Below are 18,689 nucleotides of genomic sequence, written 5' to 3'. Positions count from 1 at the left end.
CTTTGAAAAAACTATGAAATTAAATGCCCATGAAAATGCATGTTTTCCTCAATCCACAAAAAATGGTACTTACAAAAATAAACGAATCCACAGTTAACATGCAAACATGTAAATGGAAACAATGGCTCAAACATTCAGCTGTCTATGCATGGATTGGTTTAAGAATTTCCTCTAACATAAATATCGTCATAGAAGAGAGTTGATGAATATCAAAGGGACATTCAAACTAAGTTGAAATAAAAACTGACATGTCATGGCAAAAAAACAAAAACAACAAGAATACAAACAAGAAATTTGGTAGGGTAATTAGATTCTGCTGCATACGATGTACATGATACCCATATCATTCCTAAAGTCATATCATGTGACATTAAAAGAAAATTTCAGTATACATTCCACCATCTTGTACATTTATTGTCCTTATTAATTTAGGAAATGGTTGAGGAACAAGGTTGGTGTAGCGAATGATGCACGACACAGATGTGCTACAATGTATTCATATAGACCTTATACTGGACAGATACATCAGAATGACTGTAACCGTGGTAACGGAATTATTTGTGTCAAGTCAAGAGGTAAAACAGCTTAATTAAAAGGTGGTACATTACACTACAGGGAGATAACTCTGTATAAATCAGCTGATCGATTTAATTACGTTCTATTGTTAAGGAAATATTAAGCTTGGCAATGGTTAAAACTAGAATTTGCCAATCTGCTATATATGTCCAATGATTTTTGTCGATAGAGTGTATGTGGTTTCAATTTTTTATATTTTTGTCAAAGGTGTTTCCAATATTTTGACAAAATTTTATGAAAATAAAATAAGCCAAAATTAACTTTACACATGGTGTTTGATACCACATTTCAGATATGTTGACCATCAGATTCAGTAGACACCACTTTCTGTGTTGGCATGAATTATAGATGATATGATAGGAATTTTAAAAATTTCTTGCAAGTGAGGTAGAGAAACCTGATAATTTTTATAAATTTCCCGTTTTTTTTTATTTTAACAACTTTTTTGGTAGAAAAAACATTTAAATAAATATATATATATTGTAGATTCATTTGAACTATGCAACAGAGATGATGGCTGGATATTATTAGAACAAAAATGTGTTAAACTATTTGAGGACAAATCAGCATGGCTTGATGCTAACCGGACATGTACCAAAAATAATGCCAATTTATATCGAATGATAAATGGAAGAGAGGTTTATGCCTTAGGAGAAGTTGTTGGTTGTAGAACTGATGATAACCAGATGTGGATTGATATATCTGATGTGGTAAGATGGATTGCTAGTTTGAAATTTATTAATTTGTTTATAACTAGTAATAACTCATAAACTGTTTAACAATTTTATGAATTCTTGTTTAGTAATATGATTTTTTTTTTAAAAAGTCTTTATTAAACCCATTTTCTATATATATGGATTCAAAATTGAATTGGTGGAACTGTATAGTTACTAAGTATATATGTACAAAATAAACACAGAATGAATTGCAATTTTTGTACATTGTTTAACATGTTTAAGGATTGCAATTATAAATACACACACACATTTGCAATACTCAGAATAATGATGAATTGATCAAAACTTTCTTTATTTGTGTTAATTTTTAGCCCTACCCTGGTCAGTGGAGGTATAGTAATAACATGACAGTGAGGTACCAGCCTTGGGCGTCGTCTGCCAGAAAAATATTGTAAGTTCATCAATAAATGGTATACAAATTTATCTTATAATGATTTTTGATTTTTTTTTTATATAATATAATTGGTGATTTGAAAGCTGGGATACTGTGGATTAATGTATTTTCATGGGAACCAATTTTTGTGTATTCAAGAGAAAGTGTTTTTCCATGAAAACTCATTTTTTCGATATATAAGCTTTAGCCTATAGCAAATTCAAACTTCATTGAACATTTAACATTATAAAATTGTTCTGCCAATAAAATCCACAAAAATTAGTATACAACCAGGCCTGTAGTCAGGAATTTCCAGGGGGGGGGGGGGGTTCGTTGGACTCGTGAACTCGAATTTAACAGTCACAATTTGAACAAAACATTGACTTTAACAGTGCTTATTTGATTTCAAGGGGGGGTTCTTACGAACCCCCCGAACCCCCCCTGGCTACGGGTATGCCAACAAATCATAATGAATCCATAGTACAAGTATATGTTCTCTAATGCTTTAGTTTCTCATAAAGCCCTGACAAACATTTCTCTTAGATGTGGTCTTGCATCCTTTTAATCTTAACCCTTTCCTCCATAATGACGCTTTTTGACGCCACCACCTTTACTCCATAATGACGCCTTTTGACGCCTGTGTAGTGCCTCAGTTGAAACTTCTTAACTGCAAAAAAATCTGTATCAGACCTAATAAAATTTGTATCTAATATAAAAAGGGTATTCAAGAGAACATCTGACTGGAATTTCATTGATGAAATATTCCTTTTTGCAATGCATTGATACTTTAAACCTGATGATTTTTTTTTATTGAAAAAATCCTATGCGAATCAAGTATGTACAAATAAAATATCAATGGAGGAAAGGGTTAAGAATAGGCATTGGAAAATATCCATGTTCTTAAAAAAGTATGTCTGCTTTAGAACATATCTATATAAAAAAACTTTCCGGTAAATTAAATGTGTTGGAGGTCATAATGACCTTTTAAATACTCCACCTGCTTAAAAATACACAAATTATTCATTTCCTTATGAAATTAAATCCAACATCTAAATATTGATTTCAAATGTCTCTAGACTTCCCAAATCCTATACAATCGTTTCTTGAACAACCTTAAAGTTACCTATTAATATGTAAACATTATTGTGTAAATATAATGCTTGAATAACATTTTTTTTTCAGAACAAAAGGAGGAACCTGTGTGTTTGCAAATCCACGTCAGAATTTCTACTGGGATGTAGAATTGTGTACAGAAGAAAAGAAATTTGTGTGTTCTAAAGATACAGGTAGATACAAAATATTTTTTTTTTTACAAATGACCTTTTTTGAAGTCAGTATGTTTCAAGATAAATATTCCCCTATTAGTACATTACTTGTACGTTTCATTTAATTACGTTATTTTGATTGGCTAATAGTGATCTCACATCATTCTGAAATCACCTTCCTTTGAAAATTAAATGCAACATTCAAAATGAAAAAAGCTTCCACAATAAAGTGCAAAGGTCAATAAAAGAAAAGCTTGATAGAAATCGTGTTTTTCTGATCCTAGGAAAAAAATGTTATTATAAGTATTGAATGCTTCTTTATTAATATTATAGGGATGTAAATGCATTAACCCTGTGCACATTTTTAGAATAATGGATGCCCTCCACCAATCTGTCAATCAACACTGGTTATGTAGAATTATTATATAAAATTAAGGAGATGTGGCACAATTGCCAATGAGACAACTTTCCACAAAAGTTCAAATAAAGTGGACTTAGGCAGCCACACAACCGTCAACAATAATAAAAATGCCAAACTTTTAATAGAATTTCAATGATTTAATACCAATTTCATATTTTATTTTTAAGGAACCTGTCCTCAAGGTTGGGCTCAGTTTAATACCAATTTCATATTTTATTTTTAAGGAACCTGTCCTCAAGGCTGGGCTCAGTTTAGAAATGAATGTTTCCAGTTAGTCAGTATCTCCTCATTAAAAGACAGCTGGTTTGGTGCCAAAACTTACTGTGAAAATCAAAATACAAAATTATTGACAATAGCCAGGTAAATATCAGAGGGATATCATGCTTTTGGAATGTTGGATACTGTAATTATATATTTTTAAAAGAAGGATTCATTCATGACACACCTTTTGCTCATTAAAAATGGGTATGCATTATATTTGTGTATATTTTAAACTGAGCGTTAGCGATCGAGGTGTAAAATATAGTCAAATATAATGCCTATGACATTTTTATAACAATATATAATAAAATTTTATGTAAACAGCTCAAATATACATTATTTGTGAGGACAAAAAAGAAAAAAACTAAAATGTGATCAACAAATTTGTATGCATGTGTCAATCATATATTGTGCTAATTAGAACACAGTTTTGTTTACAAAGCCAAATAAGGACATCATACTAAAAATCTGCTTTTATATATATTTTATCAAACAGTGTTTTGTTTATGACACTAAGAAGCAAAGGATCAATACCTAAGAAAATCTGAAATTACATTTTTTTATGATATGCATTTTAATTTATTATATAGATATAGGAAGATGTGGTATGAGTACCAATGACACAACTCTCCATCCAAATAGCAATTTATAAAAGTAAACCATTATAGGTCAAGGTACGACCTTCAACACGGAGCCTTGGCTTACACCCAACAACAAGCTATAAAGGGCTCCAAAATTACAAGTGTAAAACCATTCAAACGGGAAAACCAACAGTCTAATCTATATAAAAAAAATGAGAAACGAGAAACACGTATAAATTACATAAACAAACGACAACTACTGTACCTCAGATTCCTGACTTAGGGCAGGTGCAAACATTTGCAGTGGGATTAAACGTTTTAATGGTACCAAACCTTCTCCCTTTTTCTGAAACAATAGTATAACATCACAACATGTTTACTTTCAGTTCAGATGAAGAAGGATTTGTGCAGAGTATGATGGTCAGTCAGCAAGTTCAGCGTGCATGGCTGGGATTTTCTGGTAAACACATAATTTACATATAATAAAAAAGTTTTGATCACTGAATAGATTCTTCTGTATCTTCTTACATTGGACAATCATATATTTTCTTTGCAGCATATTACATATGTTGTGTGCACAAGATGCCTCTGTTTCAAAATCACAATTGCTTATTATTTTGAAAAAATGATTTATTTTTTATTGTGAATGGTTATTATCCTTTTGTGATACCAGACTTATCCAATGTAGATATTTATATGCCCCATTTATTATGCCCCATTTATGGGCATTATGTTTTCTGGTCTGTGCATCCATTTGTTTGTTCGTTCGATTTGTTCGTCTGTCCCACTTCAGGTTAAAGTTTTTGGTCGAGGTAGTTTTTGATGAAGTTGAAGTCCAATCAACTTGAAACTTAGTACACATGTTCCTTATGAGATGATCTTTCTAATTTTAATACCAAATTAGAGATTTCCCCCCCATTTTCACGGTCCATTGAACTTAGAAAAGAGTGCAGATGGGGCAACCGTGTACTAGGGACACATTCTTGTTATTCTTGTTACATGTATGTATTAAATTTAATGTTTGTTGGGTATGTTTAAGGAATTAAAATTTGTTTACCATTTGGAGAAAAAGAACTGAAGTAAAAGGAAAAAATGTATTATTCTACTGAGACACAAAATAATTTGTATAAGAATTAAATGCAATATACACTTCACAGCCAAAAACATTCAAAGTATTATATATATGACACAACTATTGCTTAAGAAAAGAGATGTGTATTAATACTGTAATAAAAATATTTAGAAAAAAGTTTATAATACAAATAAATTTTTGGCACATATTGAATTTGAACTTTATTTGATCTATATTCAAAAAAAGTTAACCAATACTTTACTATCCCACTTTAACAGCATTAAGTGAGTGTGCATGATGGAACACCCTCTCACTAACTAACATTTTATTTAAGAATTGAATGCTTCTTTTTGTAACTTCATTGGGGTGTAAAAGCTTTCGGCCTAACCACAATCAGATGTGCATTTTGTGTTTCACATGAAGTCAAAAATGAGTATCACCTCAGGGAAAAACTCTCTTGATATTTTGGTTCAAAAATGGTTTAAATTATGAAAAATTGCCATCGTTAGGCTAACACTGGAAGCATTTATATAATTACATGCAGTTTTTGGAAGAAATATTTAATATTTTTATTAAATAAATGGTGTTTAAAAACTGTATAATTTTCTTTAATGGTTGCCTTCAAGACATGGTCACCAGTGTCAGATTTTTGGTCAATGACAAAGAAAACAAAATATGTTTAGAATTATTGAATATCAACTATTTTAATTGAAAAAAATTGACAAGAACATGTTTAACTCACAGTTATTTCAAACAACAGTAGCTTTCTTTGATTATTAATCTTATCTGATAAAACTGTATCTAAACTTATCTATAAATAACAAAACTTCCAAAAAAACCCTTTCTTTTGGTGTATAGAACATTAAAATAACTTGATGCATATTCTTACAATAAACAATCAAACTTAGCAATACAATTTATATGTTTTGTCTACGGACAAGACATTGTATTCATATTTAATGAAATGTATTATTAAAACCTAATTTTGATATAGCTGAAAGTGTTCTCTTGAGAAAAAAAACATACGTTTTATCAGGTTTATCTATCAAATGATGCTCAACTTCAAAGAAAATGAAAACAAATACATTTTGATAAATCTCTACGGACAAGACATTTTATTGATATTCAATTAAATGCTTTCAAAGATGATTGTTAAAGTTAAGATTAAAAGTTACCAATTAAATTATAAGCTGTGTTTTTTAAATTTTGGAAAATATAAAAATGTACCCATAATTCTTTACATATCTCAATAATTTATTGATTAAGCCAAAATGAAGACACATATTTTTAACTGAAATCCATTCATCTGACTGTTTAAAACAATCAAACTATTATTAAAACTCAATTTTGACATAGTTGAATGTGTTCTCTTGAAAAAATAACATACATTTTACCTATCAAATTAGGCTGAACTCAAGGAAATTGGATACAAATATATTGTGGTAATGTCTACGGACAAGACAATTTCAGTTAAAAAAAAAATTTGTTAGAATTAATTGTGACTATATTTATGTTGAAAATACTGAGTTTTAATTTGAATAGATAACTTTCATCACCTATAAATAAGGTTTAAGTTCCATAGCAGACAAATAATTGAATTTAATACTTGTTATGTACAAGTGTCTTGTCCGTAGACACTTCCTCATATGCTGTTAATACTAAAAATCAAAAGATAAAGTTAGAGAGAGAGAAATACTTTTTCTTCAATTGATTTAGTTAATCATTTAAGGTATGCAGCAACTGGAATAAACAATATTGAAGTAAAATAAGGTATGCTTTTTATGACTGATAATCTGCCACTTTTAAAATCCACTCCTGTAAAGTAATTTTACAAAAATTGAGAACACTTAAATTACCATTTATTTATTAAAAATAAGATATTTCTAAGTTTAAACAACACATAGGCCTAATTTAGACCCATAAAGCCAAGCAATATTGATAAAAAGACATGTCTACGGACAAGACATGTGTCTACGGACAAGACATTCTGACATATTTTTGAAATTTTTCCTCTATTAATAGATGGTAGAAAAAAATGTTAGTAGTGTTTTCATATCTACAAAAGAACAGGAACTTAGCAATGCAACATTAATGTAATTATGCTTCCAGTTTACTAGGGAATGCATGTCTACGGACAAGACATTTTTTCACTTTATTTGTATATCCAACTTTGATGGCATATATCTCCAGCTAGGGTACTGCAATTTTGATAAATGAGGTAGTTTTTGATAATGTATATACTAGAAGGGAAAACAAAACACATAATAGCATAAATTTGATTCATTTTTCTGTTTTATCACTACACTGAGCAAGCTAAAAACGAAAGAACAAAATTTCATAACGAACGCATAGTATTCAACTTTTTATCATAACTTTGTAACCACTGAAGATTTTTTGTTGTAACAACCAGTAAAAGAAAGATGAATAAATTGTCTATAACAGTGAACCAATAATGTAGTTCAAATTAAGTTCACTTATTAACTATCAATTGATAAAAACAGCGAAATTTTAAATGAAACAACATAACGTGAAATTTTGCCCATTTTCAAAACGGTAACACCTATACATGATATTTGATATTCATTGCATTGTGAAACCCTACATTCTATTCTTCAGTTCAAAGATGTATTACTTATGTAAAGTTTATCTTCTTGTCTTTAGAAGCCTATAACATAGACCCAATATGAAATGCACATCTGATCTTGGCTAGGCCGTTTGACCGAAGTACATTTTGTATGAAGCTTCCGCGCTTCATTCTAAAAATGTGCGTACGGTCAATGCTTTTACACCCCTATGAAGTTACAAAAGAAGCATTCAATACTTATAATTACATTTTTTAGCTATGATCATGAAAACACGAATTTTATAATTGTTTTATTTAATTCACCTGTGCACTTTATTGTGGAACCACGTGTTATCATGAATGATAAGTTTTATTGAGTGATGCAATTGCTTTAGGAATAACATGTGATGTGCAGTTAGCCAATCAGTATTATAATGAAACATACATCTAATGTAATTATTTTATAATAATATTCATATTTTTCAGATTCAGCAGCAAAACCTGATATTCTGTCTTGGATTGATGGATCTTTGGTTTCTGCAGGAAATTATACTCACTGGGATTTGAATTACCCTAAACTGACAAAAAATAGAACAGATTGTGGAATATTACAAGCTGGTAAAGTCTTTACAAATATGTAATACATCATGATTAATTAGTTTATGAATTAATTTATTATTAAGTTTCACAGCTTGGGAATGAGTTTTAAGAATTTTAGATTAATTTTCCTTTTTTAATTTTTAAAGCATTAAACAAAACACACATTTTTGTTTGGAACAGCAGTGTAAAAATTTGTATGGGTTCTGGAGAACCCAGTGTCTTGCCTACTTATGCTGTTAATCGCAGGCACAACAAAAATGAGTAAAAAAACCAATAAAAATATTACTCTCAATACTCTCTTTTGCTTGTAAGAAGCTTCTGTCCAAGTTTTGTAAAAATCCAAGATAGTTTATGAATCTGATAAATGTCTTAAAAACTTTTCACTGCAGACTGTATGCAATGTTAACTGGAGAAAATTATAAGTAACATACCGAAAAACAGGTACACAATTTTAATAGAATATCCTTCTAGATACTATAGCTTTTGATCATAAACATTAGCTTCTGTCCAAGTTTGGTACAAATCCAGGATAGCATAAGAAAGTTATCAAAATTTTAAAATTTTAACCTCATAGTAAATGTATTGTTTCCTGATAGAAAAACTAAGTCTGTTTATAAGTAAAATATGGAAAAAAGGATAATTTTTTTTACAAAATTCACCTCTGGATACTATCTTATGATGATAAACAAGCTTCTGTCCAAGTTTGGTACATATCCAGGATAGTTTAAGAAAGTTATTAAAATTTCAAAAACTTTAACCACATAGTGAATATTTGTGGACACCGCCAACGACACCAACAATGGATGACGCCGACTGAATGTAGGATCGCTATGTCTTGCTTTTTCAACTAAAGTGGAAGGCTCTGCAAAAATCAGAAGATGGGGTATGATTTCTAATGAAACAACTATTCACCAAAGTTCAAATGAAGTAGATTTAACAAATATAGGCAACCATACAGCCTTAGATAATAAGAAAAACCCATACTTTATAGTCTGCTATAAAAGCCCCAAAATGAAAATTGTAAAACAATTCAATAGTAAAAAAAACAGCCTAATTCATAACAAAACATGTGCAATGAAAAAATACATTCTGAATTTTTTTTTGTCATTCCAAATTATAATTTAACATTTCCAGATTTTAATTTGACCTTCCTGAGTAGTTGTTGACTGTCAAATAAGTATGTTTTCTTTTTTTCTAGGTCGAATAGCAAGTGCTTGGTCCAATGGATATTGTTTTACATCATTGCCATTTATTTGCAAGGCGACTATTACCACAGATGTAGTACAGAAGACCACCCCAAGACGTAAGAATATTTATACTTTTAACCGTTAAATCTAAAACCCCAAAATATTTTTGTCTATCATTTCTATGTTTGTATTAGCAAATTCTAAATAAAAACATTCTGTGCAAAACTCTTTTTTTTCATTTAAATAAACTCATCATAGATACCAGGAATAAATTTAATATTTACGCCAGACGGGCGTTTCGTCTACAAAAGACTAATCAGTGACGCTCATATCAAAAATGTTATAAAAGGCTAAATAAAGTACGAAGTGGAAGAGCATTGAGGACCAAAAATTCCTAAATTTTTTGCCAAATACAGCTAAGGTAATCTATTCCTGAGGTAGAAAAGCCTTAGTTTTTAATTTTTTGTCTGTAACATAATTATTGAATTTTAACAAAAAAAAATACATTTGAATTACAGTTAATTCTGAAATGAAGACAAAACATTTTGCCTTCCTAATTTATAAAATGAACTGGTATCCTTATCAAGTTAATATTTCTAATGTTTTTCTTCTTCCAGCTGATGTCCACTGTGATCCAGGCTGGATATTATATAATGGACAATGTTATTACTTTGGTGCATCACAGAACTCTAGTGGATACAGTTGGGATGATGCACAGCGATTCTGTTACGCAGCAAATGGGGATCTTACCACCATCTCCAATGCAAATGAACAGGCATTTATTAATAGTAAGTGCAAAGAATATTACAATTACTGGTCCCCTTCAAATTGATTTATCTAAGGACTGATTTATTTCACAAACTCTTGTTTTTATGACTGAAAATGATAGTCTTAATTACATTTTGTTTACATTTTCTGTCTATCTGTCTGCATATGAAGATCATGGTTTGTATCTCATAAATATTAAAGTTTCTCAGATTTTGAATAGCTTTACTTATTACATGATTTATCTAGAAGTTGGGAACTATAGGTAACTCTATGACCTAAACAACTTTAAGAAAAAACAATAATGCATAAGAATCTGTTAAAGGCCCCAACATGACAAAAGTAAAATACTTCAAAAACGAGAACTAAAAGCTTGATTAATGTTAAAAAAAAGTTAACAAACAACAAATATAATATACAGTAACAGATGAAAATCACCAAAATACAGGCCGTACCCATACCACCGTTATTTTGGCATCAATGGCGCTCCATACATTTGGAGATCATCATAATGCCATTTGATTCGGAGTGTATGCAGGTTTCCTCAATCTGACACTATTGATTGTCATGTTTCTCACTTTTAATATTCATTTTGAGCTCAAATATGAAATTCAAAATTTGATATCGGACAAAATTGTTTTTTTGGAGGGGTGGGCACCTTCAAGGTCTGAAACACGGAGTTAAGAGGACTGAAACCTTGACAAATACTGTTAACTTAAAGGCACATAATAATTGATCGTGTTTATTATCAAAATACGCCAAGGAAACGACTATTTCCAGTTGCAAGTCCATTTAAAGTTCAAAATCTTAAAAAATCGGAAATTTGTTGAATTTTGGTGCAAATAACCTTCTTTACACTGATGATCCAAGATCAGTTTCACTCCGACCTAACAACTGTTGTTATAAATGAAAAGTGTGCTCTGGGGTCCACTCTACATGAAAACTGAGATGGATGCATCTATAAGAATCTCTTGAACTTACAGGTGGAGATAAAGAAAAAACATCAAAATTGACGCTATTTGTATCCGAGGACCAACTTTGGGGAAAATTTTCGTCCACCCTTCCCCTCCTCCTCACCCGAACACCCCACCTTGTGATCCCCTATCTTAGATATATTGCAATCAGTATTCATCAGCATCAGGGTACAGCTCATTTGCATATATCATTTGCATATTTTTGCAAATACTCGAAATTTAGACAATTTCTGAAAACAATTCATCATTGTAAGGGTTAACATTCTTTAATCATGTTGGCAAAACACTAAATGATAAGGACTTCAAATTTGAAGCTAAGTGAATGCATATTAGTTTTGATTGTTCTATTAATTTGTACACATTTTGTTTTACAGAGAACCTATTGACAGTAAGCTCTGCCTGGATTGGTCTTAGGTATAGACCTACACAAAAAGGCTTGGCATGGGTGGATTATACTCAAGTAAGAATAGCACTTATTGCAGATACAATCCCTATTAAGCTCATCTGGTCCACAGATATCTTGCCATAGTGTGTCATTCATCGTGAAAATTCATTGTAATGCATGAAATGTCAAGCAATTTTCTTACATTTCAGATATCTTTTGTAATTTTGTCATTAATTAGGAAAATTCTATGAGATGTCAAGTTTCATTTTCCATTTATTAGGAGATCTTATGAGATGTAATAAGATTGATAATGGAAATGGGGAATATGTCAAAGAGACAACAACACAACCAAAGAGCAGACAAAAGCAGACATAGGTTTTCTTACATTTTAGCAGCCAATTATTTGTATATTTATTGTTCGTTATGAAAACTCTCTTAGATGTAGAAAGATTTCCTTACACTTCAGGTATACTTGTTATTGATTGGGAAAAAACTTTTAGATGTCATGAGATTTTTCTTATATATTTCTTGTAAATTTGTGTATCATTAGGAAAATTCTATAAGATGTCCAGTGATTTTTCTTATAAAAAAGTCTTACATTTCAGGTGGTATTTGTAAATTTCTATCCTGGAGAACCTGATGATTTAGGAAACGGTCAAGACTGCATTCAAATTGTTGGTGGACGACAGGATTTTACAGGGGCTTGGGATGATGGAAACTGCACCAAGCAACAAGATTTTATTTGTAAAAAAATAGCATGTAGGTATATACTAAGGGCTGTTCCAGAAAATACTATGTCCCCCCCAGGGAAGGCAATTTTTTAAAATATTATGTGGGTGGTTGTATTTGAAATACCAAAATGCAAAGGGAGTGCTGTTCTAATTAAATTTTATTTCTGTGGGTGGTGGGGGTTAAAAAAAAGTGCCGTCCCTGGGGGGGACATAGTATTTTCTGGAACAGCCCTAATGACTTGAAAATTAGGGTTGAAAATAATATGTAACATATTTGATTTCATAATTAAATATTTCGAAAGATACTGGAGGATCATCCAAACTCATTTGGAAACATAAATTAACAACACCATGGCAAAAATAGGAAAAAAATTGAAAACTGCATTCTGTAAAACACAACATAGAAAAAAAGGACTGATCATGAGTAACACAAACCCCACCACAAATCAGGGGTGATCTCAAGTGCTCAGGAAGGGTAAGCAGATCCTGTTCCACATGACTAAAAAAATATACTGTTGAGGATTTTTGTTGTTGCCAAGACATGTTATAACCTTTTGCAAATTAAAAAAAGATTTTTCTTTCAAACATATAGATCCAAATGGTAAGGTCCAGAATTTTATATTTTTAAAACTTTTTAGCTTTCATCATTGCCCACCTAATATGATATATTTTATTATTTCAGCACCTGGATTTAACACTCTTGTTACTTTACCACCAACAACTCTAGGTAAGGGTTTTATAATCCAAATATGTTAAAAAAAACAAAATAAAGAAATACAAATTAAATGATTAAATGTGTATAAAAAAAGTGTTTAAGTTAAATTGGATTTTTTTTAAAGATAAATAGGAAAAGTATATATTATTATAAAGTTAAATTGAAAAATATATTTAAAAAAAGTTAACTTTGAAAATACAAGAAAATTAAACAAAAGAAATTTTAAAAACACCTGTAAAATTTATAAATAAATTTATATATGGTGTTTTAAAATTTAAATATTTAACTGCCTATATATATAGCTAGATTAGAGAATTATCAAAACCTGCTATATGCAGTACTAAGTATAGTTATTTATATATTTACACACAGAGCTACATAATACTGTGCTAATGTTGATTTAGTTTTATTTGTTGGATACAAAAGACCCAAGATTTCAATTTTCAAAGAACTTCAAATTTTCTCTAATCTTGTATACTGACTTTGACAAAACCAAGAAATCAATTGTCCTCTTATTTGTTAGTTTTCCACAATCCTCAAAAATTGGTACCCACAAATATGAATTAATTGACTGTATTTTCTGTTTGATTGACAGGAGTCTATTCCTATCGTTGTGGACCCCAGTGGATCTATGACTCTCTAGATGATTACTGTTACCAGTTTGTACTGTACCATCCTAAAACTTTTGCCAATGCTCAGTGGGCGTGTCAACAAATGGGGAGTAATCTACTGAGTATTACTGGACCAAGGGAACAGAGATATATACAAGGTATAGATGACTTTTTAATTTATACACTTTGTTGTAAATTTTATACATCACAATGCTTATACTATGTTATTACAAAAAGTCATCATAATATATGTAAGAACCACTTGTACAATGGCACTGTGTTCAATGATTGATCTTGGTTTAACCTGGGTAACTCATCCATACAAAAAATTTCCACACATTGTATAGATAAGTAGATATGATACTATTAGTTCTTTCCGAATATGAATATGAATATGAATATTTTTGTTGGTTTTTTGGCAGAAGTAAATTATAACTTCATGAACTTGTAAGCGTTCTAATGATGGACTAGGGTATACGAATGCAGAGCTTAACTTACACTGATCTGACAACACTGTTTTATCTTCTGTTCTGGTAATTATGACATAAGCCAAAAAATTTCAGCTTTCAATTTATGAAGGTGTGTATTATTCCGACAAAACCAGAGGATCCAGAAAGGTATTTAAATCATAAAGCAAAATCAAGCTTTTTAGATCATTGTAAGCTAAGGTTTTGACATAGAATCTGTATAATAATCAGTTTGCAGTTAATTTGGTATTATAAACTGACTTTTTGGTATTATAAACTGACTTTTTAAAATTTCAGCCATACTAAATACAGGGAAATATTTAAAAGTAAGCAGTAACTATTGGATAGGTGGATCTGATGCCACACAGGAAGGTGGATGGTCGTGGATTGATGGATCACCTTTTGCCTATCTGAACTGGCATCCAGGTATGGACTGGTTTTTTTTTTATTATGGTTTCATTATTTAGAGTCATCCATAGGGTCCAGTTTGGGATATAAGTTCTTACAAGACTCTAGTTATGTATTATGATGAAATGTTATTGTTAGTGCTGGAGTAAAAGTGGGTCAGAATATAAGTTGGATACCATTTTCAGCTTAAAAATCTAAGCATTCAGTGTTGACCCACGGTAAAGTTTTACAAAATTTGAGCATTTTTTCCCCCATTTTTAGGCCAATTACTGCTCATCAATCCCATTTTTCCAAAGTGGACTAATTATATTTATAATGTTTTAATATAAATGAAGAAAGGATGGAGACACTGAGTGGAGGTTATACAACTTTGTTTGATGAGGAATTTACAACAGTATGTACAAGCTGATAGTAGAAGAGTGTGTAATTATACTCGTAATTAAGTCTCCCAAACAAAGTTTGGAGACTTATTGTTTTTGCTCAGTTCTTATTATTTTTATGTCACCCGATCGACAATGTCTGGTGACATATTGCTTTTCCTCTGTTTCTTTTTCTGTATTATTATGTCACCCGATCGACAATGTCGGGTGACATATTGTTTTTCCTCCGTTTCTTTGTTATTATGGCACCCTCAACGAAGTTGGGGTGACGTATTGTTATTCTACGTTTCTTTTTTTTCTTATTATTTTTCTTCCACCGATTTTGTCCAGCTTATTTCTCGGAATCCGATGGACCAATGTTGGTTAAACTCTACTATATTGAGGACCACCATGATAAGTTGTGCAGTGGACTTTGGCATGTGCATGATGGCTACCGTTACCATGGAAACTAAAAAAATGTAAAAAAAATTCAAAATTCCAAATCTTTCATTGTAAGACCCAACTGGATGAAACTTTATGGAAATGTTCCTTGGTGTGCCCTGATGTACCGCCTATATTTAGAAATTCCAAAATGGCCATCATTGTCATGGAAACAGGGCGAAAGTTTAACATTGGCCCTATGGGAAAAAACATTAAACTTGCTTTTTCTTGAAGAATATGATATTTAATCCATAGAAACGTTATGGGGAGGTAACATGTAATGAGTCAAAGTGGAATCTGTCTTTGGAATTTTCAAAATGGCTACCGTTACCATGGAAACTACAAAAAAATGAAAATGCACCAAACTTAATGAAACTTTACAGAAATGTTCACTGGAATGTGCAGAGTTGAAATATAATGTAGGAATTTTCAAAATGACCGCCGTTACCATGGAAACAGCAAAAAATCCAAAATTTTCAAAATACTCTAAATTGTCTTAATCTTTACTGTAATTTTGACAACTGGCATGTACATGTCTTCATGTGATTTTCGATTTTGAAATGCTCAAAATGGCTGCCGTTCACCTGGCAATGGGGGAAGGGTGCCATCCGCTATTGCTTGCAATGGCAAATCTAGTTATGTCACCCGATCGACAATGTCGGGTGACATATTGCTTTTCCTCTGTTTCTTTTTCTGTATTATTATTATTATACTTCCACCTATTTTGTCCGGCATGTTTTTTGGAGTGAAATGGAACCAATCTTAATGATAGTTCACTATAAGGTGGAACAAAAAATTTCGGGGTGCAGGTGGGTCTAAGACCATAAAAAATGGCTGCCGTTTCCATGGAAACAGAATAATTGTGAAAAATTCCAGTTTTTGGTTTTGGTGAATAATTTGGAGATTCTTAAACTCAGAATCATCATATTTTGATACAATGTAGGTGCCAGCCATATACTGGTTTTGGATGATTTTGGCAATCATTGGAACTACTATGTTGCCATGGAAACTGCACCAAAAATTTCAAAAATATCAAAATGCTCCAATTTTTTTGAAACTTCATAGTAACGATGAGCAACATTGGTAGATTTGCAATTTGGCGTAGGAATTTCGAAAATGTCTGCTGTTACCATGGAAACAAGTCGAAAATGGTCAAAATGCTTCAAAAACCTTAAAGTGGCATTTACTTTCTTAAAATGGTAGGTCAAATCCATTGAAACTTTGATGGTATGTTCCCTCCCATGTACCAATGTGTTATCTGCCATTAGAAATTTGGAATGGTATCTGTTACCATAGAAACCAGCCAAAATGTTAAAAATTTCAAAAATTTCAAAATGCTCCAAAATTCATGAAACGTAATATATTTGTTGACTGTCAAGTCTGCATGAGACTTTTGAAGTTGGAATTTCAAAAATGGCCACCGTTGCCATGGAAACTGCAGAAATGTCAAATATTTTCAAAATGCTCCAAACTTAATGAAACTTAATATAATTGTTAACTGGCATGTATAGATGAGACTTTTGACTTCGGAATTTTCAAAATGGCTGCCGTTGCCATGGAAACAGAAGAAATGTGAAACTTTTGACAATGTTCAAAACGTACTGAAAATTTACAGAAAGATATATCGCAATGCGTTGATCTGCATTCACTGTTAAATTGTTTTCAAATGGATGCCGCTTAGTGGCAATAGGGGAAGGGTGACATCCGCTATTGCTTGCAATGGCAATTCTAGTTATTATTCTTATTCTTCCAATGATTTTTGTCCAGCAGATTTTTTGAAGGCAATGGAACCAATCTTAGTGATAGTCAACTATAATGAGGAACACAAAATTTCGGGTTGCAGTAGGTCATAGGACCATTAAAAATGGCTGCCGTTACCATGGAAACAGAACAAATGTGAAAAATTCCACTTTTGGGTTTTGGGGAATTATTTGGAGATGCTTAGACTTAGAATCATTATATTTTGATACAATGTAGGTGCCGGGCATATACTTGTTTTGGATGATTTTTGGCATTCATTGGAACTACTATGTTGCCATGGATACTACACCAAAAATTTCCAAAATATCAAAATGCTCCAAATTTAATGAAACTTCACAGTAACGATGAGCAACATTGGTAGATGTGCAATTTGGCGTTGGAATTTCGAAAATGTCTTGTGTTACCATGGAAACAAGGCAAAAATGGTCAAAACGCTTTAAAAAACCCTAAAAAGTGGCATTTACTTCCTTAAAATGGTAGGTCAAATTCATTGAAACTCTGATGGTATGTTCCCTCCCATGTACCAATGGAGTATCTGCCATTAAAAATTTGGAATGGTCTGTGTTACCATAGAAACCAGCCAAAATGTCAAAAATTTCAAAAATTACAAAATGCTCCAAAATTGATGAAACTTGATATATTAGTTGACTGTCAAGTCTGCATGAGATTTTTGGAGTTGGAATTTCCAAAATGGCCACCGTTGCCATGGAAACTGCAGAAATGTCAAATATTTTCAAAATGCTCCAAACTCAATCAAACTTAATATTATTGTCAACTGGCATGTATAGATAACACTTTTGACTTTGGAATTTTCAAAATGGCCGCCGTTGCCATGGAAACAGCAGAAATGTGAAACTTTTGACAATACTCTTATTGTACTGAAAATTTACAGAAAGATATATCGCAATCAATAGATCTGCATTCACTGTTAAGTTGTTTTGAAATGGCTGCCGCTTAGTGGCAATGGGGGGAAGGGTGACATCCGCTATTGCTTGCAATGGCAATTCTAGTTATGTCACCCGATCGACAATGTCGGGTGACATATTGCTTTTCTTATGTTTCTTTGTTATTATTATTATTCTTCCACCTTTTTTTGTCCGACAGGTTTTTTGGAGTAAAATGGAACCAATCTTAATGATAATTCACTATAAGGAGGTACACAAAATTTCGGGTTGCAGTAGGGTCTAAGACCATAAAAAATGGCTGCCGTTTCCATGGAAACGGAACAATTATGAAAAATTCCAGTTTTTGGTTTTGTGAATAATTTAGAGATGCTTAAACTCAGAATCATCATATTTTATCACAATGTAGGTGCCAGCCATATATTGGTTTTGGATGATATTGGCAATCATTGGAACCACTATGTTGCCATGGAAACTACCCCAAAAATTTCAAAAATTTCAAAATGCTCCAAATTTTTTGAAACTTTATAGTAA

General features: G+C 31.5%; 1 protein-coding gene across 1 annotated transcript in view; it reads left to right on the top strand.

Moving 5' to 3' along the window:
• LOC143042355 (uncharacterized) overlaps window positions 1–18,689 on the top strand; it is an 82,400-nt gene that overhangs the window by 9,682 nt on the left and 54,029 nt on the right. Inside the window, exons 4-17 of the mRNA XM_076214632.1 lie at window positions 433–575; window positions 1,063–1,286; window positions 1,625–1,704; window positions 2,869–2,972; window positions 3,597–3,732; window positions 4,601–4,674; window positions 8,336–8,467; window positions 9,648–9,752; window positions 10,254–10,424; window positions 11,750–11,835; window positions 12,366–12,519; window positions 13,174–13,218; window positions 13,802–13,975; window positions 14,582–14,710. Of these exons, the coding sequence (XP_076070747.1) occupies window positions 433–575; window positions 1,063–1,286; window positions 1,625–1,704; window positions 2,869–2,972; window positions 3,597–3,732; window positions 4,601–4,674; window positions 8,336–8,467; window positions 9,648–9,752; window positions 10,254–10,424; window positions 11,750–11,835; window positions 12,366–12,519; window positions 13,174–13,218; window positions 13,802–13,975; window positions 14,582–14,710 (1,757 nt within the window). The remainder of the gene's footprint in view (window positions 1–432; window positions 576–1,062; window positions 1,287–1,624; window positions 1,705–2,868; window positions 2,973–3,596; window positions 3,733–4,600; window positions 4,675–8,335; window positions 8,468–9,647; window positions 9,753–10,253; window positions 10,425–11,749; window positions 11,836–12,365; window positions 12,520–13,173; window positions 13,219–13,801; window positions 13,976–14,581; window positions 14,711–18,689) is intronic.

This window comes from Mytilus galloprovincialis, chromosome 8 (genome assembly GCF_965363235.1).
Source record: "Mytilus galloprovincialis chromosome 8, xbMytGall1.hap1.1, whole genome shotgun sequence".
Classification (NCBI taxonomy): domain Eukaryota; kingdom Metazoa; phylum Mollusca; class Bivalvia; order Mytilida; family Mytilidae; genus Mytilus; species Mytilus galloprovincialis.
Note: the sequence above shows the minus strand (reverse complement) of the source record. Positions and strands in the feature narration are given on the sequence as shown.